At 39.9% G+C, this 27,908-nt stretch overlaps 1 protein-coding gene across 1 annotated transcript in view; it reads right to left on the bottom strand.

Moving 5' to 3' along the window:
- NEXMIF (neurite extension and migration factor) overlaps positions 1-27,908 on the bottom strand; it is a 523,004-nt gene that overhangs the window by 436 nt on the left and 494,660 nt on the right. Inside the window, exons 3-4 of the mRNA XM_080652629.1 lie at positions 5,387-5,512; positions 333-4,707 (exon numbers count right to left, since the gene is read on the bottom strand). Coding sequence (XP_080508755.1) covers positions 333-4,707; positions 5,387-5,465 — 4,454 coding nt within the window. The 5' untranslated portion in view covers positions 5,466-5,512. The remainder of the gene's footprint in view (positions 1-332; positions 4,708-5,386; positions 5,513-27,908) is intronic.

Genomic DNA, 27,908 nt, shown 5'->3' with positions numbered 1-27,908 from the left:
GCCCTTCCCTTCCCCAAATCATTCAAGAGCATATTTTTAGTTTGATTTTGTCAATAAGTAAAAGCTAATATTGGATAGCAGAAAAAGTAGCCTTGTCAGAGCTTATACCTAGCCAAGCCACAATCAAATAGCCCAATCTTTTGGGTGGTTTTCAAGTATAGGGATTTTCATGCACTTTTATCTTTCCTTTTTAATTTAAAAAAGAAGGGAAATGGGCAGTTTCTTTCATGCAAACTTCTGCTTTCAAGAGGGGAAAATGATGGACTGTAGGTTTAGCAGGTAGTAGGAAAGCTAAAGGGTGCATCATCTCAGCCATTTTGGTGCAGTATTACCTCAGTTTTTCAAAAGAAGCTGTCCCAGCCTCATGCTTTTGGACCTGTTCTCGCTCCACATGCTTTCCTTTACACTTCTCATCTCTCAGGGCCTTGGTGCTGGATTTGTGACGATATAACTTTTTGTGTGTTGGTCCATTATTACTGAAAGTACTCAGGTTATTACACTTTTTATCAAAGAAGGCAGACTGAGAGTCCTCGTTATAACCAGGCTTGTGTGCATCACCAGGATCACCTATTGCTGCTTTCCCATTGCTTTTACTCACACCCTTGATAGACCTGTGGTTCTTAGTGGCTCCTGGTGACCCACTGTTGACTTTTTTCTTAGATTCCTGTGGTGTCCCAGCCAATATTTTGAGGGTTTTTAATTTTAGACTATTAGACTCAGGGGAATAGAATATTTTGGGGTCCCCATGGTGCTGCATGGGCTCCCAAAGGGGCTCTATGGAGGCCATCATGAACCTCTGCACATCTGCCATACCAGAGGCAATGTTGGACAAGATATAAGAAGGCTCCTGAAACTCCCGCTGGTCATCATCTAGGAGGCTGTTAGTGTTGGTGCCCATGTTCATGTTGCTCCAGCCTGGGCTGCTGTCTTTACCCAAAGCCCAATCTCTAGAAAGTCCCTTCTGATTTGGCATCTTCATAGAGGCACCAAGACCACCATGTTGGATACATTCGGTCAGTGTCTTCCCTGTGGAGGATAGGCTGTTGATTTGACCTCTCTCATGGCCAATGCCAATTTGCATTTTCTCTCCATTGATTGCAGCTATGTATTTCCCTTTCTTTATTGACTTAGGGACCTGGCGGAAGGTTTTACCAGATGGCTTTTCAATCCCTTTGTTGGTGGTTTTGGGGGATTTTTTCCTGGTATTTTTCTGAGAAGAGCTTTGGTTCATAGACCCACTCTTGTTAGGAAAACTTTTCTTTCTTGATTTCAATACTTTATTGTTGGCATTCATTTTATCAGATGGATCATCAAATGTTGATAAGCAAGGGTTTTTTTGGAGAAGGCTGACAGAATCATCATCATTGAACATATGGAACTGAAACTGATGACTATTTAAAGAAAATCCATCCTCCACTTGGACTTGCTGTGGAAGGGTAGTGCAGTCCCACTTGATCTTGTCCATATTGCCCAGTGATCCTGGGACACCCTCTTGGAATCCCTTCAGTGTTCCTAGTGTCTTTCTACTCTCACATCTGGTAATTTGAGGGGAAATACTGGGGGTGTCAGGTGGGGACATCTCTGAGAGGGAAGAGTGGCGGAATTTGTCAGGAGTGAAGTTGGAGATATCCAGGAGGTCAGTGGATTCCTTTAGTGGTGATATTTCATCAATGGTTTGCTGGATCACCAGCTTGGGGCTACAATGGGCCAGGAAGTCATCAGTGATATCCTCATCAGCATCCTTTTCACAGGACTTCAAGCGTAAGGAGCAATAATTGCTTGAATTGACAGAGAGTGGGGCCATGGAATCAAAGCTAAATAGTCGACTATCATCTATATTGACTGGGTCTTGCTGGAAAGGAAAGCATATCTCTCCATTATTAAAGTGACATAATTGATAAGACTCATCAGATGGAAGATGGGTATCTTGCACAGAGGCATATAGGACCTTGTTGCAACCACCATCACTACTATTGAGGCAGGTTGGATTGTATGTCACAGCTGTGAGGTTATTTTCCATGGACACTACCTGGGAGACTCCAAATTCACTGGATTGGATTGGGGCTCTCTCCCTTGAGACTTCAGCCATGAATTCCTGGGGCCCAGAAGTAGGCTTGTTAGACCACACATTTCCATAGTCACTTGATTCCATTTTGAAGTTTTGGGATGACTGCTGCAGCTCAGACTCAGAAGGTGAGGAAAGCACACAGTCCTGGGCAGGTTGGAGAGGTACAAATGATTTGTCTGTATCAGTGAGGCTGCCTTCATTTTCTTCTGAAGAATGGTGAGTGAAGTATGAGATAGCACTATTATTTGACAAGTCAGAAGCATCTAACAATGTCTGTAGATACCCTCCAGGGATAACAGGTATATTGGTGGTAACATTAGCAGATGATAGAGGCATTTCAGAAGAGCAGGTTGTTGGTAGGAAAGTAGAATTCTTAGCAACCTTTGCCTCATGAAATTCAGATAGTTGAGAACTGTTTGAAGTCCCAGGAATAGCTTCATTATTTAAATTAGTCTTGGAGGATCTGTCTTCCAAAAGTGGACTCATTTGAACAACTGGCTTGCCTTCTTGCCCAGCTTTGATTTTCTTAGATTTTAATCTGGCTTCACTTTTAAATTTGATTTTGTTGAGCACTTTCCTCTCTGGCCCCTTAAATTCTGCATCTTGGGCTTTGAATTTCATTGAGTCAGGGCTTCTGATGTTATTTAAATGTGATCCATTTGCACAGCTGAGAGCAGCCAGAGGGGGTGATTTCCGTGCATCGTTCAGGCTTCCCTCTTCTTTAAGACTACTAGCTTGCCTCTGATCATTGTAGAATGAAACTTGCTTTGCACTTGCTGAAGTTTCCATGGATGGGATTCTTTGAATCCTGTGCCTGTTTCCAAGTTTACATTTTCGTTTGCGAGCAGGTGGCAGAAATGACACCTCAAAGCTACCTGATTCAAAGATTTGCTTTGGGCATAAGTGTGTCTTGTTGGAGTCTGTGCTGCTGTTTCTCTGCTTCTTCTTCTTCTGCCAGAAGCCCTTCAAGGGCGCCAGCTTGGCATATTTGTTTAGCTGATGTTCACTCAAATTCACTGTTGTTTCACTAGCATCCACCCTACCCAACTTCACTAGCATGTTCTTCTCACCTTTAAAGCGATTGATGATAATGTATTTGATAATAACAGGGGGCTCTTTCCGGGTTACTTTTCTTCTCTTTTTGGGACACCATTCATCATCATCTTCCTCTTTGGAACCACCTGGAATCCATTCCTTCCTCTCATTTACTTTTTCACCCTCTAGTGAGTCAACATCATATAGATAATCTTCACTGTACCTGACTTTTCTCTTTACTCGCAGCCCATAGTTCTGCTGGGTGGAGGAGCCACCAGAATTATTGTCCCGAGCCATATAGCGGCTACAGTCTTTGATCTCTCCTATGGCATCATAAGAGACTTCAATGAAGGAACTATCATCACTGAAATTCCCTGATGACTCCAAGGAATTGGCAAGATGGTCTTGTTTTGTATTCTTAAATTGCCCTTCCTCAGCCCCACTGCATGGTTTATTTAAGGCAGATTTTTCTCCATTTTCCTTTCCATCTTTTTTCTCTACATATTTGTCTTCCTGCCCTTCTTCTTTGCCTTTCTTTTTGTCTAGATTTTTATCTTCCTCTCCCCAGATGATGCTCACATCAGGGACCTTGAATTGGGAAAGATCGTTGTTTTGCTTCAGGGCCCCACTTTTACCCTCCCGCTTGGAGCAGGTAGTAAATACGCTGGGGAAAAAGTTGAATTGTGCATCCTCCTGCATCAGAAGGGTGGTCTTGTCTCGAACATTGTCCTGGAAGGACTCATATCGAATTTTCAGAGAGCAGACATCACTGCCTAGTGTTGACTCGTCATCATCAAACATGTAGTTATCCACATCTTCTTCAGAGAATAGGTTGACAGACAGCTCATTCTTGGAACATAGGTCAAGAAGTTCAATCTTACTCTCACTAATAAAAGTCTCAAAGTAACCCCAATCCTGATTGGAATTTGCCAGCAAAGCTTCTTCCGTGTTGCACTTATCTAACAGTAATGCCTCGTAATAACTTTTCTGAGCTGGATCCTCCAAGTCGATGTCAGGTTTCTCAGCTTCTCGTCTATCTCCTGCCCTTGATTTGTGTAGGGGGAAGCTGAGAAGCTGGTCTGAGAGCAGCTGCTCTCCGTATTTCATATTTTCTCCAGCATTAATACACTGAATCCCTATATCAGAGACTGCACAAGTTTCATAATCCCTATTTAGATCACCAACTTTTAGACTGATCCCTGGCTCAGGATCTACAGCATCCTTAGATTCCATGAAGCAGCCCAAGCAAGTCCGGCTTGGCTGCATGAGGCAGTCCCCATTCAGAGCTGACAAGCCTGCAGGCTCCATTATGGCAAATGAAGCTTTCTCACACTCATTAGGCAGCGACCATGTGTTTAGGCCTTTTCCAACACCAGATGTAAGGGAGATGGCATTCACAGAAGCACTATTAGCAGCATGCTCAGGTGCTTCAATCAGGTCCAAAGGAGAGGGAGGGCTCTGCATACAGGGTTTCTTGGAGGGCAGAGGCAAGAGACTCTTGGGATACATCAGGGTCTCTTTTTGAACCATGGGTATAGGCTGGACAGGTGCAGCAGCCTCTAGAGCTGCAAATGACTTCATTGCCATATCCTGGTTCTCTGAGTCTAGAGACAAGGAAAAAAAAAAACGACAGGAATAAAATTAAAGGTTTAGACCAAACTCATTAATTCTCTTTCCCTTGGTCAGTTTCTGGTACTTGATCTTATTATATAAACTCAGCTTCAGTTTCTTTAGCTTTAGAATAAGAAATTACAAAGTTAAAGACCAACCCTGATTTTATATTGAATATTCATGTGAGTAAAATACATTATTTCTTTAGATTCAGCTTTTCCTTCAGAGACTTTCCTCAGAAGTAGAAAAGAAGTAGGCTGACTGCTCAATTAATTGGAAAGTCAAGGCTTTCAGGGTAACAAAATGCTCAGGTAGGATATTCATTGTTTTAAGCTATGAGGCCCAGTCCTATTCTTCAGAACTCTGTTCTGGAATCTCATACTGAATCTAGATGTTCCAAACCACACATCAGAGCATATTTCTAGTTCACTAGGGATTTTGAGGAACTTAAGTATTCATTTGAGAGAAATGATTTGGAAGAGCAAAGGGTTTGGATTAGATATGTCTTTAGAGACCTTTCTAGCACTGTTAGAGATTTGGTGGAATAAAATTTAGGATTAACATCAATATCAGAGGCATTCTAGACTTAACCTGCCCAAGCATTATGGATAGAAAAATAATAACAAAGGAATACTGGGAGAAATATTATGTATTATAATTAAATTCCCTTACCATTTTCTTTGACCCCATTATTCAGAGTGTTTTCTCCATTAGCTGAGGCAACAACAGCCTTATCTTGTTGGTTATCCATGAATGTAACCTCTTAGTGTTTCATTCCAAGTCCAAATGTTGTCCAACCTGCACATTTCAAATATATATTAGTCATTAAACTTGTTTTTCTCTGTATTAAGGTTATTTCAGCTAAAGAGGTCTTTAAAATCTCACTGGATTTTACCTGTTTCCAGAGTGGCTTCATTACTGCTATTGTTATTGTTTTATAGCATGTATCTACCATTTAAGTCAATTTGGAAACTCATACTGCATTCATACATCCTACATCTTTCTATCCCTTCTAAGCCACCAGACTTTTCAAAAGTGAAATCTGAGGAAGTGGCAAACTTACACCTTCTTCTAAATAGTAAGACATTTCACTTACTCATGGTCATCCAATTAGGAAGGATGCAAAGTGGAGTCCTGAGTAACCTGGAGTCAAGGTGTGTGCTCTTGTGGAGACTGGCTTTATTTCTGTTTGCCTTATTTATACTTAAGATGATCTGAAGCTCTTCAAAAACAAGCCAATCCACACATATACACACATATATATATCACACTCAGACATTTTTTCTCTCTGCATTAAGATTTGACAGCTAAGGATGAAAGAGGTAGATAATTAATTCTTTGGTTTCTTGACTTTCATAACCTTATCTCTGATGTTAACAAGTATCACCTCAGCCCACATCAAAATTTTAAGATGTGACTACAAAGAATATCTGAAATTTATGAAAAAGTCTCAGCATCATCTAATATTTTAGGGCATACAACATGTATCTATAGCCCCTTATCTCCTGTTCATCTACCTGGGTGGTAGGTATATGCAAAACGATAAGAGTCAAGGTTATCCTAGATGAGGTGTCTACTGTGTTCCCTTACAACATCTATAAATCCCTATTCCTTCAATCCCCCTTTTCCTGGACCTTTTCCTCAGCTAAGTATTAATTTCTGCATTAAGAAGCACAGACCACTAATGGTCAAGCAGCTATTACAAGAATCTCAATTGTATACTCACTTATCCTAATGCATACATATACCATAAAAGGTAGTCCAGCATTAAGGGAACAAAAAGCAGTAAGCATATTTAGTTTTACATGATTCAATCTATGTGATATTTTACCTATCTAGGCCTATTTCCTTATCTGTAAAATAAGAAGTGTATATTAGGCAATCATCCAGTTTTTTAAAAAAAGTTAGATGATCCAGAATTTCCCCTAACATTCACATATCAGACTTGCTAATTTTTTTTCTCATTTTATACAAGATATGACTTGAGAGTAGTCAATAAACCACGGGTGCCAGGGAAAGAGAGAAAGAGATTCTTACTTGTATTTACACAGAAAGAAGGACTGGAGACTTCTAAAGGTAGAAAGAAATTCTAGCAATGTTAAAGTCCCCATCCCTTGGCAAGAAGGGTTCATCTGTGATAGAACTAAATGAGCAGATCAGATAGCTGAGCCTCTGCTTCTGAGAGGACCCTATGGATCAGATGGAATCATACTGACATCATGGATTGCTTTGTGCACCTTTCTTTTTAAGAAACTCAATGGAACTTCAGGTATGATTTTACTCCTCTTTAACCCTTGCACTAATTCCATCTTGGCAGGGAGTTGATAAGGGGAAATTATTTGCAGAGTTCAATAATTTAGTGTATTCTCGTCCCTTCTGTGTAAAGTTAACTGCAAGGAAGTCCATTAGTTATCACCAGGAAGACCAAGGCAAAGAGAAACAAACAAAAATAATGTGACAAAATAACAGTCCTTGAAAGGAACCCAAGTCTCCTGACCAAAAGACTAGGTATTTTTTCTTAAAACACAATGTGCTTTCTCTATAATTCTTAGCATTTACTGTACAACCCCTGGCCCTAAAAAGCCTGCAGAAATATAAATTTCCCCATTACTGATCTATATTTCCAGCTCCTTTCAGAGAATAAAATAAACAACAGCTGCTTCAGACAAATATTGATTTTTAGTAGAAATTAATATATATTTTTTAATTATATATATAAATTAATATATATTTTTAATTATATACTTAAATGCTATATATATATAGCATTTAAGTATATAATTAAAAATATATATTAATTTATATATATAATATAGCATTTAAGTATCAAGAATTATCCAATCTTGTAAAATAGGATAAAGACACGATATCAGGGTATGTTAGTGCTATTATAACTTTACTCTGGGATGTTATTGTCATAAGAACATACATTTCCTTTAATAGAAAATCTGATCAAGCACTCAGGATTTATGGCTTTGAAATAAAGAGAATCTAACAGGATTGGTAATAGAGGGAATATACTTTACCAAGAGATAAAGAAGAGGTTCAGAAGGGTATGGGAACTTGTGTTGCAAAGGGGTGAAAAAGGGAATGAATACATCCACTAGGTGATAGGCTGGGTAAAATTGCAGAAGTTATCTCATTTCGTACTTATAACCACTGTGTATGGTTGGCTCTACTAGGTTCCCCCTTTTTTTTTCAAAGGGAAAACTGAGTATCATAGGTGTTAATTTAATCTGATCAATTATTTGGGCCCTTGTTTTACGAAATTAGAAGGTAATCCTTTAGTTCTTTCCTATGACTTATCAAACCTCAGCTGTAAATGAGGCAATATAAAAATATATATTTTTCACATTTTCATCTATTTATAACTTAGCTATTTATAAAATAATTTGGGAGAGGGATTATAATTTTTTATAGCTATAATACAAAACCAGCCCGGCTGGTATGACTCAGTGGTTGAGTGTTGACCTATGAACCAGGAGGTCATTGTTCAATTCCTGGTCAGGGCATATGCCCCAGTATTGGGCTGGATCCCCAGTGTGGGGTGTGCAGGAGGCAGCTGATCAATGATTCTCATTATTGATGTTTCTATCTCTCTTTCCCTTTTTCTTCGTTTCTGAAATCAATGAAAATATTTTTTCTTTCTTTATCGATAAGGTATTACATATGTGTCCTTATCCCCCATTGCCCCCCCACCCCACTCACATTCATGCCTTCATCCCCTTGGTGTCTGTGTCCATTGGTTATGATTATATGCATGCATACAAGTCCATAGGTTGATCTCTCCCCATTACCCCCACCCTCCTCTACATTACCTCTGAGGTTTGAGCATCTGATCAATGCTTCTCCATCTCTGGATCTGTTTTGGTTCATCAGTTTAGGTTGTTCATTATAATCCACAAATGAGTGAGATCATGTGATATTTATCGTTCTCTGACTGACTTATTTCACTTAGCATAATGCTCTCCAGCTCCATCCATGCTGTTGCAAATGGTTGGAGTTCCTTCCTTTTTACAGCAGCTTAGTATTCCATTGTGTAGATGTACCACAGTTTTTTAATTCACTCATCTACTGATGGGCACTTAGGCTGTTTCCAAATCTTAGATATTGTAAATTGTTTTTCTTTTCTTTTTTTAAAAAATTTCTTTATTGATTACGGTGTTACATATGTGTCCTTATTCCCCCATTACACCCGCTACTCCCCCATGCCCTCACCCCGCTGTTGTCTGTGTCCATTGGTTAGGCTTATATGCATGCATACAAGTCTTTGTTTGATCTCTTTCCCTTGCCCCTCCCCTCCCCTACCTTCCCTCTGAGGTTGAATGGTTTGATCGATGTTTCTCTGTCTCTGTATCTATTTTTGTTCATCAGTTTATGTTGTTCATTATATTCCATAAATAAGTGAGATCATGTGATATTTATCTTTCTCTGCCTGGCTTATTTCACTTAGCATAATGCTCTCCAGTTCCATCCATGCTATTGTAAATGTTAAGAATTCCTTCTTTTTTACCACAGCGTAGTATTCCATTGTGTAGATGTACCACAGTTATTTATTAATTTTTTAATTTTTTTCTTCCTTTTTTAATTTTTTAAAAATAAATCTTTATTCAGATTATTACAATCATTTCTCCTTTTCCCCCCATAGCTCCCCTCCACCCGGTTCCCACCCCACCTTCTGCCCTTACCTCCCCCACACTGTTCTCATCCATGGGTGTATGATTTTTGTCCAGTCTCTTCCTGACCCCCCCCATACCCCTTTCCCCCTGAGAATTATCAGTCCACTCCCTTTCTATGCCCCTGATTCTATTATATTCACCAGATTATTCTGTTCCTCAGGTTTTTAATTCACTTGATTTTTAGGTTCACTTGTTGATAGATATGTATTTGTTGTTCATAATTTTTCTCTTTACTTTTTTCTCCTTCCTCTTCTTTAAGAATACCTTTCAGCATTTCATGTAATACTGGTTTGGTGGTGATGAACTCCTTTAGCTTTTTCTTGTCTGTGAAGCTCTTTATCTTCCCTTCAATTCTGAATGATAGCTTTGCTGGGTAGAGTAATCTTGGTTGTAGGTTCTTGCTATTCATCACTTTGAAAATTTCTTGCCACTCCAGTCTGGCCTGCATAGTTTCTGTTGAGAAATCAGCTGACAATTCTATGGGTGCTCCCTTGTAAGTAACTAACTGTTTTTCTCTTGCTGCTTTTAATATTCTCTCTTTGTCTTTTGCTCTTGGCATTTTAATTATGATGTGTCTTGGTGTGGTCCTCTTTGGATTCCTTTTGTTTGGGGTTCTGTGTGCTTACTGGACTTGTAAGTCTATTTCTTTCACCAGGTGGGGGAAGTTTTCTGTCATTATTTCTTCCAATAGGTTTTCAGTATCTTGCTCTCTCTCTTCTTCTGGCACCCCCATCATTCTGATGTTGGTACGCTTGAAGTTGTCCCAGAGTCTTCTTACACTATCTTCAACTTTTTGAATTTTCTTTTCTTTTTGCTTTTTCGATTGAGTGTTTTTTCCTTCTTTGTATTTCAATTCTTTGACTTGATTCTTGTGTTCCTCTAGTCTGTTGTTGGGTTTCTGTATAATATTTTTTATTTCAGTCAGTGTATGTTTAATTTCTAGTTGGTCCTTTTTCATATCTTCGAGGGTCTCGTTAAATTTATCAGCCTTTTCTAGGATATTCTTGAAAAGCCTTATAACCGTGGTTTTGAATTCTATATCCAGTGGTTTGTTTTCCTCCATTTCTTTCATTTGTGATCTGTTTCTTTGATGCCGCATTTTCACTGCTTCCCTGAGTTGGTAGGGTAGATTTGTGTGCTAGGTTTCCTATATGGCCCAGTGGGTCAGCCTCCCCAGTTAACCTGAGGTGGACACTCTTGGTGCACCCCTTTGTGGACTGTGTGTACAGCCTTTTTGTAATTAAGTCTTGATTATTGTTAGTATCACTGGGAGGAATTGACCTCCAGGCCAGTTGGCTGTAAGGATCAGCTGTGTCTACGCTGGGAGAAGTTCGGTGCTGGAGACAGCCTCATAGGATTAGACTTGCCAAATTGCAATAGCCTCTGTGCTCAGGTTGGATGGGGTGGAGTCTCAGGGCGGAGCAGACAGTCTTGGCTTCCAGTCAGCCTTGCCCTTGTGCGCGTGCGTGCCTGCAGACCTCTGCCTTCCCCGGCTCTTGAGTCTCCGCCCAAGAGTCCAGAATCCCCCCATAAGAGCACGGGTCCCCAGGGGCTAGCCTGGAACTGGGGTTCAGTGCAGTCAGAATTGGGGTTCAGTGCAGTCAGGAGCTTCGGACTCCCTTCTGCTAGGGAAAGCCTGTGGCAACCTCCACAGCCTTTGTGCACACTGGCGAGCGTGCCTCCGGAACCCTGCCTGCCGGGGCTCCCCCGGGTCTCCGAGTCTCCGGGTGCCTTTCTCTCTACCTGACAGTCCAGACTCCCCCTGTATGAGCCTGGGTCCATGGGGTTTTGTCCTGGACTGGGGTTCAGTGCAGTCAGAACTGGGGTTCAGTGCGGTCGGGGGCTTCCTCCCCACTTCCGCCAGAGAAAGTCAGCCAGGCTCTCAGCCGCCCTTCCCTCTGCGTGCACAAAGACCCTTTGCCATACCTCCAATTCTCTGTGAGCTTTTCTCTTTCCTTCTAGTTGTAGAATTTTCACTCAGCCAGCTTTCCTGTGGTTCTGGATGGTGTCCGTTCTGTCTTTTAGTTGTAGTTTTGAAATTGTTGTGCGAGGCAGCAGTTTAGGTGCTTACCTATGCCACCAATTTGGTTTCTCTTGTACCATAGTTTTCTGATCCAGTCATCTGCTGACGGGCACTTAAGCTGTTTCCAAATCTTAGCTATTGTAAATTGTGCTGCTATGAACATAGGGGTACATATGTCCTTTCTAATTGATGTTTCTAGTTTCTTGGGATATATTACTAGAAGTGGGATCACTGGGTCAAATGGGAGTTCCATTTTTAGTTTTTTGAGGAAACTCCATACTGTTCTCCACAGTGGCTGCACCAGTCTGCATTCCCACCAGCAGTGCACGAGGGTTCCTTTTTCTCTGCATCCTCGCCAGCACTTGCTGTTTGTTGATTTGGTGATAATAGCCATTCTGACAGGTGTGAGATGGTACCTCATTGTCGTTTTGATTTGCATCTCTCAGATGATTAGTGACTTTGATCATGTTTTCATATGCCTCTTGGCCTTTTTCTGTCTTCTTTCAAAAGTTTCTATTTAGGTCTGTTGCCCATTTTTTTTATTGTGTTTTTTATCTTCCTTTTCGTAAGTTGTATGAGTTCCCTGTAAATGTTGGAGATTAAGCCCTTATTGGTGATAACATTGGCAAATATGTTCTCCCACGCAGTGGGCTTTCTTGTTGTTTTATTGATGGTTTCTTTGGCTATACAAAAGCTTTTTATTTTGATGTAGTCCCATTTGTTTATTCTCTCTTTAGTTTCCATTGCCCTAGGAGCAGTATCAGTGAAGAAATTGCTTCAGCATATGCCTGAGATTTTGCTGCCTATGGATTTCTCTAGTATTTTTATGGTTTCCCATCTTATGTTTAAGTCCTTTATCCATTTTGAGTTTATTTTTGTGTATGGTGTAAGTTGGTGGTCTAGTTTCATTTTTTTGCATGTATCGGTCCAATTTTCCCAGCACCATTTATTGAAGAGACTGTCTTGATTCCATTGTATGTTCATGCCTCCTTTGTCAAATATTAATTGAGAAAAGTGGCTTGGGTAGATTTCTGGGTTCTCTATTCTATTCCATTGATCTATATGTCTGTTCTTGTGCCAGTACCAGGCTGTTTTGAGAACAGTGGCTTTGTAATACAGCTTGATATCTGGTATTGAGATCCCACCTACTTTGTTCTTCTTTCTCAGGATTGCTGCAGCTATTCGGGGCCTTTTGTTATTCGAGATGAATTTTTGGAGAGTTCGTTCTAGGTCTGTGAAATATGCCATTGGTATTTTAAGCGGGGGGGGGGGCATTGAATCTATACATTGCTTTGGGTAGTATGGACATTTTAATGATGTTGATTCTACCAATCCATGAACACGGTATGTTCTTCCATCTGTTTATGTCTTCCTCTATCTCTTTTTTCAGTGTCCTGTAGTTTTCCACTTATAGGTCTTTTACATCCTTAGTTAAGTTTATTCCTAGGTATCTTAATTTTTTTGGTGCGATGGTAAATGGGATTGCTTTTTTTAGTCTCTCGTTCTGTAAGTTCATTATTGGTGTATATAAATGCCATAGATTTCTTGGTGTTAATTTTGTATCCTTCTACATTGCCGAATTCATTTATTAAGTCTAATAATTTTTTGATGGAGTCTTTAGGGTTTTCTAAGTACACTATCATGTCATCTCCGAATAAGGACAGTTTTACTTCTTCTTTTCCAATTTGGATGCCTTTTATTTCTTCTTCTTGTCTAATAGCAATGGCTAATACTTCCAATACTATGTCGAACAGGATTGGTGAGAGTGGGCATCCCTTTCTTGTTCCTGTTCTTAGGGGAAATGGTTTTAGTTTTTGCCCATTGCGTATGATGTTGGCTGTGGGTTTGTCATATATGTCTTTTATTATGTTGAGATATGATCCTTCTATTCCCACCCTGCTGAGAGTTTTTATCAAGAAAGGGTTTTGGATTTTGTCAAATGCTTTTTCTGCATCAATTGATATGACTATGTGATTTTTATCTCTCAATTTGTTTATGTGATGTATCATGTTTATTGATTTGCGGATATTGTACCATCCTTGCATTCCTGGGATAAACCCTACTTGATCATGGTGTATGATGTTTCTGATATACTGCTGGATCCGTTTTGATAGAATTGTGTTGAGGAATTTGGCATCTGTGTTCATGAGGGATATTAGCCTGTAATTCTCTTTCATTCTGTTGTCTTTATCTGGTTTTAGTATTAGGGTGATGATGGCTTCATAGAATTAGCTTGGAAGTGTTCCTTCCTCTTGAATTTTTTGGATTAGTCTGAGGAGAATAGGTTTTAGGTCTTCCTTGAATGTTTGGTAAAACTCCCGTGTGAAGCCATCTGGCCCTAGGCTTTTGTTTGCTGGAAGCTTTTAATCACTGCTTCAATTTCTTCCATAGTTATTGGCCTATTGAGATTTTTATATTCTTCCTGATTGAGTTTGGTAGGTTGTACTTTTCTAGGAATATGTCCATTTCCTCCAGTTTGTCCAGTTTGTTGGAATAGAGTTGTTCATAGTATTTTTTAACAATCCTTTGTATTTCTATGGGGTCTGTTGTTATTTCACCTCTTTCCTTTCTGTTTTTGTTTATTTGGGCCCTCTTTCTTTGCTTCTTGGTGAGCCTGGCTAGAGGTTCATCAATCTTGTTTATCCTTTCAAAGAACCAACTCTTTGTTTCATTGATCTTTTGTATTGTGTTGTTTGTTGTTGTTGTTGTTTTTTTTTTTTGGTCTCTATGTCATTTATTTCTGCCCTGATCTTTATTATCTCCTTCCTTCTACTCACTCTTGGCTTTTCTTTTCTTTTGTTTTGAAACAGAATTTGTAACATTTTATTCTTCACCTTAAACAGTGTTTGTGTGTACCACGCTTTGGAAAGAACAAGTGAACTCTTGGGAGGGAGGGCAGTATGTTGTTGTTACTCCCTGCATAGAATCTCAAAAGGCAAAAACATCTGAACAACTTTTCCTTAGCTGTTCTTCAAAAGATAACCCTGTAACCACTTCAGTAAACAGGCAGGAATATTGCCCACCACTCTCTTGCTAGCTTCTAGCCCTCCACCTGGCTTTTCGATTCCACTTTTCCTCAAAGGTTGCCATAGTTATACCTGATGCTACTGTCAGGAGGTTTTCTATAGTTAGGAAACTCAGACCCTATAATCTGGTAGTAATCATATCTGATCTGAAACAGTTTGGATGATAACATTATTCAGGTGGTGGCTGTTTTCAATTTGGGGAGAAGAAAAGTACTTGGTTTAGGCTATACTTTGAAAAGAGGGACTGAACCTTATGGAGCTCTCTTTGTATAGAGTTGTGGGTGCAATAGAGCACTGAGTTTTGTTTGTTTGTTTGCTTCTGGCTATAAGTGAGACTAGAAAAAAATTATTTCCTCCTAAAACAGGTGTATTATCTGTAAATGTTATATAGCATATTTTTAATGCAGGTTTTACATGAAGCTCATTGTTCCTATTAGAGAACATCAAATTTGATGTGGAATTTTAATATATACTATATGTTATTACTGTAGAGAGAAGCACAAATAAACCTATCGTTGGTCTGTAATAACATCACCAAAGCAAACTATATGGGCAAAAGTATTTGTCCTGTTTACTCTAGTTTCTATACATGACTGTATTTTGCAGGCAGGGTCCCTCAGCTCCCAAATGTGCAGGGCCTCCACAGAACGACCCAAACCACATTTTGTTTCGTGGTTTAATAAGCCTTCAACTTAGATAACTAGCTGGTTTCTGCCTCTAAATGCTGGCACTAGCTTTTCTTTTCTTTTTTTTTAAAAAATAAATCTTTATTGTTCAGATTATTACAGATGTTCCTCTTTTTTCCCCCCGTAGCTCCCCTCCACCCAATTCCCCCCCACCCCATGCCCTTACCCCCACCACTGTCTTCATCCATAGGTGTAGGATTTTTGTCCAATCTCTTCCTGCACCCCTCACACCCCTTTCTCCCCGAGAATTGTCAGTGAACTCCCTTTCTATGCCCCTGATTCTATTATATTCATCAGTTTATTCTGTTCATCAGATTTTTATTCACTTGATTTTTAGATTCCCTTGTTGATAGATATGTATTTGTTGTCACTTTGTTGTTCATAATTTTTATCTTTACCTTTTTCTTCTTCTTCCTCTTCTTAAAGAATCCTCTCCAGCATTTCATATAATCCTGGTTTGGTGGTGATGAACTCCTTTAGCTTTTTCTTGTCTGTGAAGCTCTTTATCTGCCCTTCAATTCTAAATGATAGCTTTGCTGGGTAGAGTAATCTTGGTTGTAGATTCTTGCTGTTCATCCCTTTGAATATTTCTTGCCACTCCCTTCTGTCCTGCATAGTTTCTGTTGAGAATCAGCTGACAGTTGTATGGGTACACCCTTGTAGGTAACTAACTTTTTCTCTTGCTGCTTTCAAGATTCTCTCTTTGTCTTTTGCCCTTGGCATTTTAATTATGATGTGTCTTGGTGTGGTCCTCTTTGGATTCTTCTTGTTTGGGGTTCTCTGCACTTCCTGGACTTGTATGTCTATTTCTTTCACCAGGTAGGGAATGTTTTCTGTCATTATTTCTTCTAATAGGTTTTCAATATTTTGCTCTCTCTCTTCTTCTGGCACCCCCATAATTCTGATGTTGGTGCCCTTGAAGTTGTCCCAGAGGGTCCTTACATTATCTTCATATTTTTGGATTATTTTTTCTTTTTGTTTTTCTGGTTGGGTGTTTTTTCTTCCTCATATTTCAAATCTTTTGTTTGATTCTTGGGGTCCTTTGGTCTACTGTTGAATTTCTGTATATTATTCTTTATTTCCGACAGTGTATGCTTAATTTCTGACTGGTCCTTTTCCATTTTTTTTTTTTTGGCATTCTCATTTAAAACCTTAAAGGTCTCACTAAGTTCTTCAGAGGTTTCTAGAAGATTCTTGAGTAACCTTATAACTGTGGTTTTGAACTCTAAATCCAGTAGTTTGCTTTCCTCCATTTCTTTCATTCGTGACATGTTTCTTTGTCTCCACATTTTGGCTGCTTCCCTGTGTGGATGGAGTGCCTTTGTGTGGTAGGTGACCTATAGGGCCCAGTGGTTCAGCCTCCCCAATCACCTGAGGTGGACACTCTTGGTGCACCCCTTTGTGGGCTGAGTGCACAGTCTTGTTGTAGTTAAGCCTTGATTGCTGTTGGTACACTGAGAGGAATTGACCTCCAGGCCAATTGGCTGTGAGGACCTGCTGTGTCTATAATAGAAGAACTGCTGTGCTGGAGACACCTCGTGAGGCTGCCGTTTCTTGCTTCAGTGGGCCTTTGGTGCTCACTGAGTCTGTCACTTATGGATGTGAGGAGTTGAAATCTGGTGTCATCTCACACTGACCACTAGGTACACTGGCTTCTGGATCTCCAAGGAGGTGCAGGTCAGCTACTCTCTGAGGCCACCCAGCATGAGCTACAGCAAGATCTGCAGATTTCTCCTCTTTTCTTGGGGTTTGGAAGTTTTGGAGCTGTCTGACCCAGCTGCAGTTTGTTAGTTTAAGCTGGGAAAGGGCAGGCCATTCATATGCAAAAGCAGTTGTGCACAGTTTGGGTGGGTTTGTAAATTGGGTGGGGCGGGGTCTCAGGGAATCACCAGGGCTTAGCAAACAGCGATGGCTGCCAGTCAGCCATCTTGGTGTCTCTGCGTCTCTGCTTCCCGTGCCCCAGCACAGTAAACAATGCTTCCTGTGCGCGCCTCTGCAAGAAAGCCACCCTCACTTTCTGACCAGATGGCAGACAGTCCAGCTTCTCCCTGTAGGAGTCTGGGTCCCCAGAGTCTCGCTGGAAACTGGAGTTCAGAGCAGTCGGGAGCTTGTATCTCCCTTCGGACTGAAAAAAAAAAGTGCACCCAGTTGCCAGCCCGATTCGTGCACCTTTGTACCTCTGCTTTTCCACGCCTGTGCATGTCCTACCTGGTCTCAATGTGCTTTTCTCTTTCCTTCTACTTGTAGAACTTCTACTTCGCCAGTGTTCCCATGGTTCTGGGTGATAGACGTTTTGTCTTTTTGTTGTAGTTTTGGTGTGGTTGTGAGAGGCAGCACGTACAGGTGTATAACTTATGCTGCCATCTTGGTTTCCTCTGGGCTTTTCTTGTTGCTCTCTTAGTAATTCTTTAAGTTGTAGATTTAGATAATTTATTACCATTTTTTCTTGTTTTTTGAGCTTGGCCTGTAGCTCTATAAACTTCCCTCTCAGGACTGCTTTCATTGTGTCCCATAGATTTTGGATTGTTGTGTTTTTATTGTCATACTTTTCCAAGATGTTTTTAATTTCTTCTTTGATCTCTTTGGTAACCCAATCATTGTTTAATAGCATGCTATTCAGCTTCCAAGTGTTTGAATTTTGGGGGCTGTTTTTATTGTAGTTTATTTCTAATATTATGCCATTGTGTTCTGAGAAAATGCTTGATATGATTTCAATCTTCTTTAATTTGGGGAGACTTTGCTTGTGAAGCAAATATGTGGTCTATTTTTGAAAATGTCCTATGTGCACTTGAGAAGAACATATATTCTGAGGCTTTGGGGTGAAATGTTCTGAAGATGTCAATTAAGTCCATCTGATCTAGAGAGTCATTTAGGATTGCTGTTTCTTTGCTGATTTTTTGTCTAGAGGATTTATCCAGTGATGTCAGTGGTGTACTAAAGTCCCCTACTATGATTGCATTGTTGTCGATCTCTCCCTTGATATCTTCCAGGAGTTTTTTACGCATTTGGGTGCTCCTACATTGGGTGCATATATGTTTATCAGGGCTATATCCTCTTGTTGTATCAATCCCTTTAGTATTATGAAATGGCCTTCTGTATCTCTTGTTATGGTCTTCACTTTGAGGTCTATTTTGTCTGATATAAGTATTGCTACCGCAGCTGTTTTTTCATTTCCATTTGCCTGAAAGATATTTTTCCATCCCTTCACTTTCAGTCTGTGTGACTCCCTTGTTCTGAAGTGGGTCTCTTGTAGACAGCATATATATGGGTCATGTTTTTTTTATCCATTCACTCACTCGATGTCTTTTGATTGGAGCATCTAGTCCTTTTACTTTTAAAGTTATTATTGAAAGGTAATTGTTTGTAGCCATTTTTATTTTTTGTGCCTGTGTTCTTTCTTACATTTTTATTTCTTCTTTTCACACTGGTTGCTTTAGCATTTCTTGCATTGCTGGCTTGTAATGATAAATTCCCTTAGCCTTTTTTTTTTTTTTTTTTTTTTTTGTCAGTGAAGCTCCTTATTTCCCCTTCAATTTTGAATGATAGCCTTGCTGGATAGAGTATTCTTGGATTCATTCCCTTGTTTTGCATCACTTTGTAAATTTCTTTCCATTCTTTTCTGGCCTGATGTGTTTCTGTTGAGAAATCATTTGATAATCTAATGGGAATTCCCTTGTATGTAACTTTCTGTCTCTCTCTTGCAGCCTTTAAGATTCTCTCTTTACCTGAACATTTGCCATTGTAATTATGATGTGTCTTGGTGTGGGTCTTTTTGGTTTCATCTTGTTTGGGACTCTCTGTGCTTGTGTGACTTTTTTCTTCCCCACATCAGGGAAGTTTTCTGACATTATTTCTTCAAATAGGTTTTCTAACCCTTGTTCCTCTTCCTGTTGTTCTGGCACCCCTATTATTCGTATGTTGCTTTGTTTCATGTTGTCCCATAGCTCCCTTAGGCTCTCCTTCTGTCTTTTAATTTTTTTTTTCCAGTTGCAGTTCAGTTTGGGTGCATTTTGCTTCCCTGTCTTCTAATTCGCTAATTCGTTCCTCTGCTTCTCCTAGTCTAATGTTGAAATTTTCCATGGTGTTTTTTATTGCAGCTATATCACTCTTCATTTCTTCTTGATTCTTACATAAGTTATTGATTTTTTCATCCATTTTTCTTGATTCTTACATACGTTGTTGATTTTTTTCCTCCATCAGGTTTATGAACTGTATGACCATTATTCTGAATTCTTTTTCTGACATATTGCTTGCCTCTGTTTTGCTTAGCTTGCTTTTCTGGCAATTCCTCCTTTTCTTTCCTTTGGGGATTTCTTTGTCTACCCATTTTTGGTCTCACCGACTGATCTACATGTCGGGTAGTGCAGGGGCTTCCCCTTGGGTGGCAGTGGGTCCTCAGGCTGCAGTTGCTCCTCAGGCGGTCACTGAAGTGGCTGCTCCTCAGTTGGCAGCGGCTCCTCTGGTGGATGTTGTTCGCAGCAATGGTGTCTCTTCTGGCTGGTGGGGGTGGGCTGCTCACGTGGCTGCTGCTCCTCAGACAGCGGCAGACTGCTCACATGGCTGCTGCTCCTCAGATCAGGGTAGGCTGCATGCAGATGCTGTTCCTCAGATGGGGCAGGCTGCTCATGAAGCTGCCGTTTCTTGGACAGGAGCAGGTTGCTTGCCAGACTGGTGCTCCTCATATGGGTGCAGACTCCTCGTGTAGCTGCTGCTCTTCAGATGGGGGATGGGCTCCTTGTGTGGCTGCTGCTCCTCAGCTGGGAGTGAGCTGCACATGCAGCTGCTGCTCCTCGGATGGGGGCAGGCCACTAACCCAGCTGCTGCTCGTTGGTTAGGTGCAGGCTGCATGTGGCTGCTGCTCCTCGGACCAGTGCAGGCTGCGCAGGGCTGCTGCTTCTTGGATGTGGGTGGTCTGCTCGTGTGGCTGCTGCTCCTCGGTCTGGGTGGGCTGCTTGGGTGGCTGATGCTCCTCGAATGGGTGTGGGCTGCTTGCGGCACTGCTGTTCCTCATACGGGGGCAGGCTGCTCACACAGCTGCTGCTCCTCAGATGGGGGAAGGCTGTTCATGTGGCTGCTGCTCCTCGGACAGGGGCAGGTTGCTCATGCAGCTGCTGCTACTCGGACAGGCACAGGGTGCGGGCTGCGTTTAGCTGCTGCTCCTTGGATAGGGGCAGGCTGCGTGGGGCTGCTGCTCCTCAAACGTGGGTGGGCTGCTCTTGCGGCTGCTGCTTTTCAGATGGGGCGGCTGCTCACATTGTTGCTGCTCCTCAGACAAGGGAGTGAGCCAATTATACAGCTGCTGCTCCTTGGACAGGTGCCAGCCACGTGAGGCTGCTGTTCTTGGCCTGGGGCGGGATTCTCGTGGGGCTGCTGCTCTTTGGACAGGAGCGGGCTACTCACATGTCTGCTGCTCGCATGGTTGCAGGGCCCTGGGCCTTTTCCAGGGATCCTATGCCCTTCCCAGATGCAAACGGTCTCACCCTCCAAGTCTCCTTCGACAGTTCAGTTTGGATGTTACTCATTTCAGCTGTTCCTTCTATCTGCTCTGGGACAAGGTTCAGGACACCTCTGTCTATTCCGCTGCCATTTTGTCTCTCTTTCAGCTATTGTAAATTGTGCTGCCATGAACATAGGGGTACATATATCCTTTCTGATTGGTGTTTCTAGTTTCTTAGGATATATTCCTAGAAGTGGGATGACTGGGTCAAATGGGAGTTCCATTTTTAGTTTTTTTGCGGATACTCCATACTGTTCTCCATAGTGGCTGCACCTGTCTGCATTCCCACCTGCAGTGCATGAGGGTTCCCTTTTCTTCACATCCTCACCAGCACTTGCCGTTTGTTGATTTGTTGATGATAGCCAGTCTGACAGGTGTGAGATGGTACCTCACTGTTGTTTTGATTTGCATCTCTCTGATGATTTGTGACTTTGAGCATGTTTTCATATGTCTCTTGGCCTTCCTTATGTCCTCTATTGAAAAGTGTCTATTTAGGTCCATTGCCTATTTTTTGACTGGGTTGTTCATCTTCCTTTTCTTAATTTGTATGAGTTCCCTCTAAATGTTGGCGATTACACCCTTATTGGAGATACATTGGCAAATGTGTTCTCCCATGCAGTGGGCTTTCCTGTTGTTTTGTTGATGGTTTCTTTTGCTGTGCAGAAGCTTTTTATTTTGATGTAGTCCCATTTGTTTATTTTCTCTTTAGTTTCCATTGCCCTTGGAATGGTATCCGTGAAGAAATTGCTTTGGCATATATCTGAGATTTCTCTGCCTGTGGATTCCTCTAGTATTTGTATGGTTTCCCATCTTATGTTTAAGTCCTTTATCCATTATGAGTTTATTTTTGTGTATGGTGTAAGTTGGTGGTCTAGTTTCATTTTTTTTGCATGCATCTGTCCAATTTTCCCAACACCATTTATTGAAGAGGCTGTCTTGACTCAATTGTATACTCTTGCCTCATTTGTCAAATATTAATTGAGCATAGTGGTTTGGGTCGATTTCTGGGTTTTCTGTTTGGTTCCATTGGTCTATATGTCTGTTCTAGTGCCAGTACCAGGCAGTTTTGAGAACATTGGCTTTGTAATACAGCTTGATATCTGGTATTGAGATCCCACCTACTTTGTTCTTCTTTCTCAGGATTGCTGCAGCTATTTGGGGTCTTTTTTATTCCAGAAGAATTTTTGGAGAGTTCATTCTAGGTCTGTGAAATATGCTGTTGGTATTTTAATGGGGAGTGCATTGATCTATAGATTGTTTTGGGTAGTATGGATATTTTCATGATGTTGATTCTACCAATCCATGAACACAGTATGTTCTTCCATATGTTTATGTCTTCCTCTTTTTCAATGTCCTGTATTTTTCTGAGAAGAGGTCTTTTACCTCCTTAGTTAACTTTATTCCTAGGTATCTTAATTTTTTTGTGTGCAATGGTAAATGGGATTGTTTTTTTTAAAAAATCTCTCTTTCTGTAAGTTCACTATTGGTGTATAAAAATGCCATAGATTTCTTGGCGTTAATTTTGTATCTTGCTACATTGCTGAATTCCTTTATTAAGTCTAATAATTTTTTGATGGAGTCTTTAGGGTTTTCTATGTACAGTATCATGTCATCTGAGAATAATGACAGTGTTACTTCTTTTCCAATTTGGATGCCTTTTATTTCTTCTTGTCTGATCACTATGGCTAGTACTTCCAATACTATGTTGAACAGGAGTGGTGAAAGTGAGCATCCCTGTCTTGTTCCTGTTCTTAGAGGAAATAGTTTCAGTTTTTGCCCATTGAGTATGATATTGGCTGTATGTTTGTCATATAAGGCTTTTATTTTGTTGATGTATGATCCTTCTGTTCCCATTTTGCTGAGTGTTTTTATCAGAAAAGGCTGTTGGACTTTGTCAAATGCCTTTTCTTCATCAATTGATATGATTATGTGATTTTTGTCTCTCAATTTGTTTATGTGATATATAGCATTTATTGATTTGTGGATATTATACTAGCCTTGCATTCCTGGAATGAATCCCACTTGGTCATGGGATATGATCTTTCTAATGTAATGCTGGATCCAGTTTGCTAGAATGTTGTTGAGGATTTTAGCATCTATGTTCATCAGGGATATTGGCCTGCAATTCTCTTTCTTTGTGGTGTCTTTATCTGGTTTTGGGATTAGGATAATGCTGGCTTCATAGAAAGAGCTTGGAAGTGTGCCTTCCTCTTGCATTTTTTTGGAATAGTCAGAGGAGGATTGGTTTTAGTTATTCTTTGAATGTTTGATAAAACTCCCCTGTGAAGCCATCTGGTTCAGGGCTTTTGTTTGCTGGAAGCTTTTTGATTACTGTTTCAATTTCATCAGTAGTTATCAGCCTATTCAGGTTTTTTGATTCTTCCTGATTGCGTTTTGAAAGCTTGTATTTTCCTAGGAATGTGTCCCTTTCGCCGAGGTTGTCCAGTTTGTTGGAGTAGAGTTGTTCATAGTATTTTTTTTACAGTCCTTTGTATATCAGTGGGGTAAGTTGTTACTTCACCCCTTTCATTTCTGATTTTGTGTATTTGGGTCCTCTCTCTTTGTTTCTTTGTGAGCCTGGCTAGAGTTTCATCAATCTTGTTTATCCTTTCAAAGAACCAGCTCTTGGTTTCATTGATCATTTGTATTTTTTTGTTTGTTTGTTTGTTTGTTTGTTTGGTCTCTATGTCATTTATGTCTGCCCTGAACTTTATTATCTCCTTCCTTCTGGTTATGTGGGCTTGTCTTGTTGCTCTCTTTCTAATTATATAAGTTTAAAGGTTAGAAAATTTATTACCATCTTTTTTTTTTTTTTTTTTTTTGAGGTAGGCCTGTAGAGCTCTGAATGTCCCTCTCAGGACTGCTTTCATTGTGTCCCATAGGTTTTGGATTGTTGTGTTTTCATTGTCATTTGTTTCTAGGATGCTTTTTATTTCTTCTTTGATCTCTTTGATAACCCAATCATTGTTTAATAGCATGCTATTTAGCCTCCAAGTGTTTGATTTTATTTCATTGTTTTTATTGTAGTTGACTTCTAGTTTTATGCCATTGGAACCTGCGAAGATGTTTGCTATGATTTCTATCTTCTTGAATTTGAAGAGACTTTGCCTGTGTCCTAATATGTGGTCTATCTTTGAAAATGTCTCGTGTGTACTTGAGAAGAATGTATATTCTGTAGCGTTGGGGGGAAATGTTCTGAAGATGTCAGTTAAGTCCATCTGATCTAGTGAGTCATTTAGGATCGCTGTTTCTTTGTTTGTTTTTTTGTTTGTTTTTTTTTTAGAGGATTTATCCTGTGGTGTCAGTGTGGTATTAAAGTCCTCTATTATGATTGTTTTGCTATCAATCTCTCCCTTGATATCATATAGAAGTTGTTTTATGTATTTGGGTGCTCCTGTATTGGGTGCATATTTTTTTAAAAAAAAGCAAGTCCAGCTCTGGGTTTGCTTTAGCTTTCTTCCACCAGTCAGCATTTTACGATAACTTTTGTGGGGGTTTTAAAATCTATTGTGAGCTAAAATTAACACTTTTTGAATAATGGACAACAAATTGTTTTGTTGATCATGGTAAATTATGCAGTGTAATGACTTTGAAGTAACATTAACATGGAGATGGGTATTTTGAGGCCAAGAAATACTCAGTTAAACCAGAAAAGCAACCCCTTCTACTTGTCCTCACTCTTGGTTGGGCCTGAGGAGGGCTAATAGCTCCTGTCCCAGTATGCTGCTATGCTTTTCCACAAGGACCTGTAAGCATCAGGTTTCAGAGTCTAGATGACCCACACCAACATTTTTGTTGGGGGCTATACTTGGCTTTTACCAACAGAAAAAAAGCAAGGAGTAAAAATAAATAATTTTTCTGCCTGTGGATCTGTGACAACATAGTCTTTGGGATTTGAATAGTGCTGATCTCTTGGATACCAGTTTAAATTAATTCAATAATGAACTATGTTCCACTTTTATCACATTAGTACCAGCCACTGTAGTGGAAAAGACAGGTGAATGAGACTAGATCCATGTTCTCAAGGTGCTCAGAATATATTGGGAAAAGCAAGTCATAGACAAATTCCACCAAATGCATAATAAAGTGAAATGGGGGCAAAACGTTTCTATAGCAGTTCCAAAATGAAGAGAAATTATTCCACTTTTAGAAAAGAGGGAGATCAGGGAAGGCTTTAGTAGTAGCAGCAACATTAGAGATAACCTTAAAGGTTGTTATTTCAGGAGGTGGGTATGGGGAAGTATAGAAGAAAGAAAGGCATTCCAGACTAAGGGAACTTCAAGAGATGCCATAAGTCTCTCCCCACACCTGTCTATTCTCTAAACAAATGCTACAGAATCATAAGCATGACAACTTGCTTTAAACATTTCTGTTTTGGCTTTCATGTAACACCCTTCTCAATCAATTTTCAACCTCTCAAGTTGTATTCTCTTTTTTTCCTCTTTCATTCTGTTTGCCTCCCCATACTACCAAATATTCTAACCTTGTCTTTCCCCCTAATGTGCTAGACCATTTTTTTCACTTTTAGGCATATTGAACTTGATAGTCTCTCTGCCTAGAATGCCTTCCCCAACCTCATCCCTTCGCTCTATTCCTTTCTTTTCTCCCCTTTACAGCCTCCCTTTCACCTCTTCCTCCTACTTCCTCAATTTTTAATCAACACCTTCCTTGACTCAAACAATATTAGTTTCTTCCTATCTCTGTGTTTCCAAAGAATTTTGAACTCCTCTGTGTTTATCACCTTATATAAATATTACTTCTTTATATCTGATGACTTCAAAAAGCATAGTATTATCCATCTCCACAAGGCCTACCTCACAGAGTGCTTAAAACATGATATGTACTCTGTAATAGTTGATTAGACAATGATGTTGAATGGTAAGGTAATATGGGGGAGAATTCACAAAACAGTAGGTGTTTGGCTATAATAGCAGGTACACACAAGAAGATATGACTAAAAAGGTAAGAGCTATACTGTGGAGATCATCCAAATCTTAATTCAGAAAGACACTGAAGGGTTTTGATCAGAGGAATGCTATGATTAAACATTCGGACCAGTGAGAGTGGAATAATCAGAGGTAGAGAAACAGGTTAGGAGACAATGTTCAGGTGTGAGAAGTCAAGATTAGGGAGGAGCAAATAGAAATAGAAAGGTGTTAGATTTAAAGAGAATTGTAGAGGTGTGCTGTATCAACTTGGAAAATAATTTAGATATGCCAGGTAATGGAGCAGGAGTCAATGTAAGGAGAGAAGAGAGAGATCGGGGATTTAATAGATGGTTATGAAAGGAGCATTTAAGGTGGTTGGATTCCAAACCAGAGTAGCCTCAGTAATACAGTTTCCAGGATCTTCATGAGATTAAAGCAAGGTGAGTAATAAGCCCAATTTTTTGTCCAACATGGATAATGAAGCTTAAGCTGTCATTCTTGTAAGGAGGCAACAGACCAGCAAGTTGTCATAGATGGGGAATCTACAGGATAGATTGGGGCTTAAATGGAGCAAGCAGATGGGGCTGCTGTAGCAAACAGGTCCACAGAAGGTTTCCTGGCAAGCCGAGCCATGTTCTGTCTAGTCTGATTTTTCCCAGTTCAACTGCACTCAGTATGGTGAATAACAGAATCAACAATAGTAAGAGAACACTTTTTATCCATAATGCTGGTTGGCTAATTCCATTTTCTAATACCCACCAGAATGTCAAGATACCATGTTAGAAATATTGTGGTACTGAAGCATTCATCTTACATAAAAACTGCTGTTTGAAATTTTAACCCTGCTGTTTTGGCTTCTGTAAACACTTGCTTGCTTAAATAATAAGGAAAATAAGACTACTTCCATTCCAGAGAGGCCATAAACTATGCCCCAGACAGAGTTGTCAGTGCTGGCACCAGGCCAGGCCTTGAGATATGGTCTCATGGCCCTTTCCCAGCATGCAGGCCTTCTTTCTCAGAAGGCCCGAAAGTCTCATTCCAAATTTGTGAGACAAAGAGCTAGAAAAATTATAAATAGAAAAAGTTTCCTCCATGTTGGGGGGCCCCAGAATTTAAAAGAAACATTTTTTCTCTGAGCCTGAGCAGAATTTATAATTAAAATGTAACTCCCTTCCTCTAAGAGTGGCTTGGTTTTTTTCCAGCCTTCTGTAACAGTATTATGCTTTAAAGTACAGAAAACATGCTTAAATGAGGAGCCATATAATTTTTAAAATATTAAGGGCCAGAGAGACATAAAAAAGAGATATCACAGTAAAATCAAATAATCCTACAGCTCTCAAAAGTATGCTATGAATCTATTTCATCTTTCATGATAAAGATTCTAAAACTCAAAAGATGCACATAAAACTCATATAGAAGTGATATCATATAAAGGACAGAGTACAACCACTAACTAGCTGGGTGTCCTCAGAAAAGCTCCTTCACCTCTCTGGTCCCAAGTTTTATTTGCTATGCAATAGGAGAATTGAAGTCAATTATATCTAAAGGCTTTTTTAGTTAAAATTCATGTAATTCATTTTTGAGCCATATAATCCCCTTTTTCATTAGAAATTGAAATTACATGTACAAGGAAGAAGTCACATATATGAAGAGTTCTTATTTAACTTTTGTGTGATACTGAGATGAGCCTAAGATATACACTGAGGGAATTCCTTACTATCTTCCATATTATGTCCCTTCCTCTATTCTTATGATTATTGTACTAGTGTATTCTTACCCAGTTCCTGTCAGTGGGCTCAAGTCAGGAATAGCCAGCCTCTAGCCTTAATTTCTAAAATTGTGAACCATAGGTAGCTCAACTTTACTGGCATATCTGAATTCCTCTGCCTTTACAAAATACTTTTATTTTGGGGACTTCTCCAGCCTGATTTTTTTCAAGTCCAAAGAACAAGTATTAGAAAAATCCAATCACTGTTTTTCAGGTAAAGAATGGGATATTTATTTCCAAAAAGAATCTCTTTCTTCTTGTCACCAGACCCATATGGGCAGTATAATGGCACATTAAGCATAGAAAGAACAAACTGGAACACCCATTGATGTGTCCAAGATGGTGAGTACTTGTAAAGACTGTGCTACTATAGCATGGCACCTTAGAAGAATAAGTTTAAAAAAGGACTGTGTCCTAATCACAGAGTGCCTTTGTTTCCAGGTAGCACTAAGTTACATTTAATGGTTGAGTACAATAACTGTAGACTGAATTATCTTTTGACTTTTCCCATATGTATTCTAGCCTCTCTCTTACTACTAATCTATCCTGTTAATTGTATTTTTAAAGTGTTATTAAATTCAGAATTC

This window comes from Plecotus auritus, assembly GCF_963455305.1.
Source record: "Plecotus auritus genome assembly, chromosome: X".
NCBI classification, from domain to species: domain Eukaryota; kingdom Metazoa; phylum Chordata; class Mammalia; order Chiroptera; family Vespertilionidae; genus Plecotus; species Plecotus auritus.
This window is presented reverse-complemented; position numbering and strand designations above follow the sequence as displayed.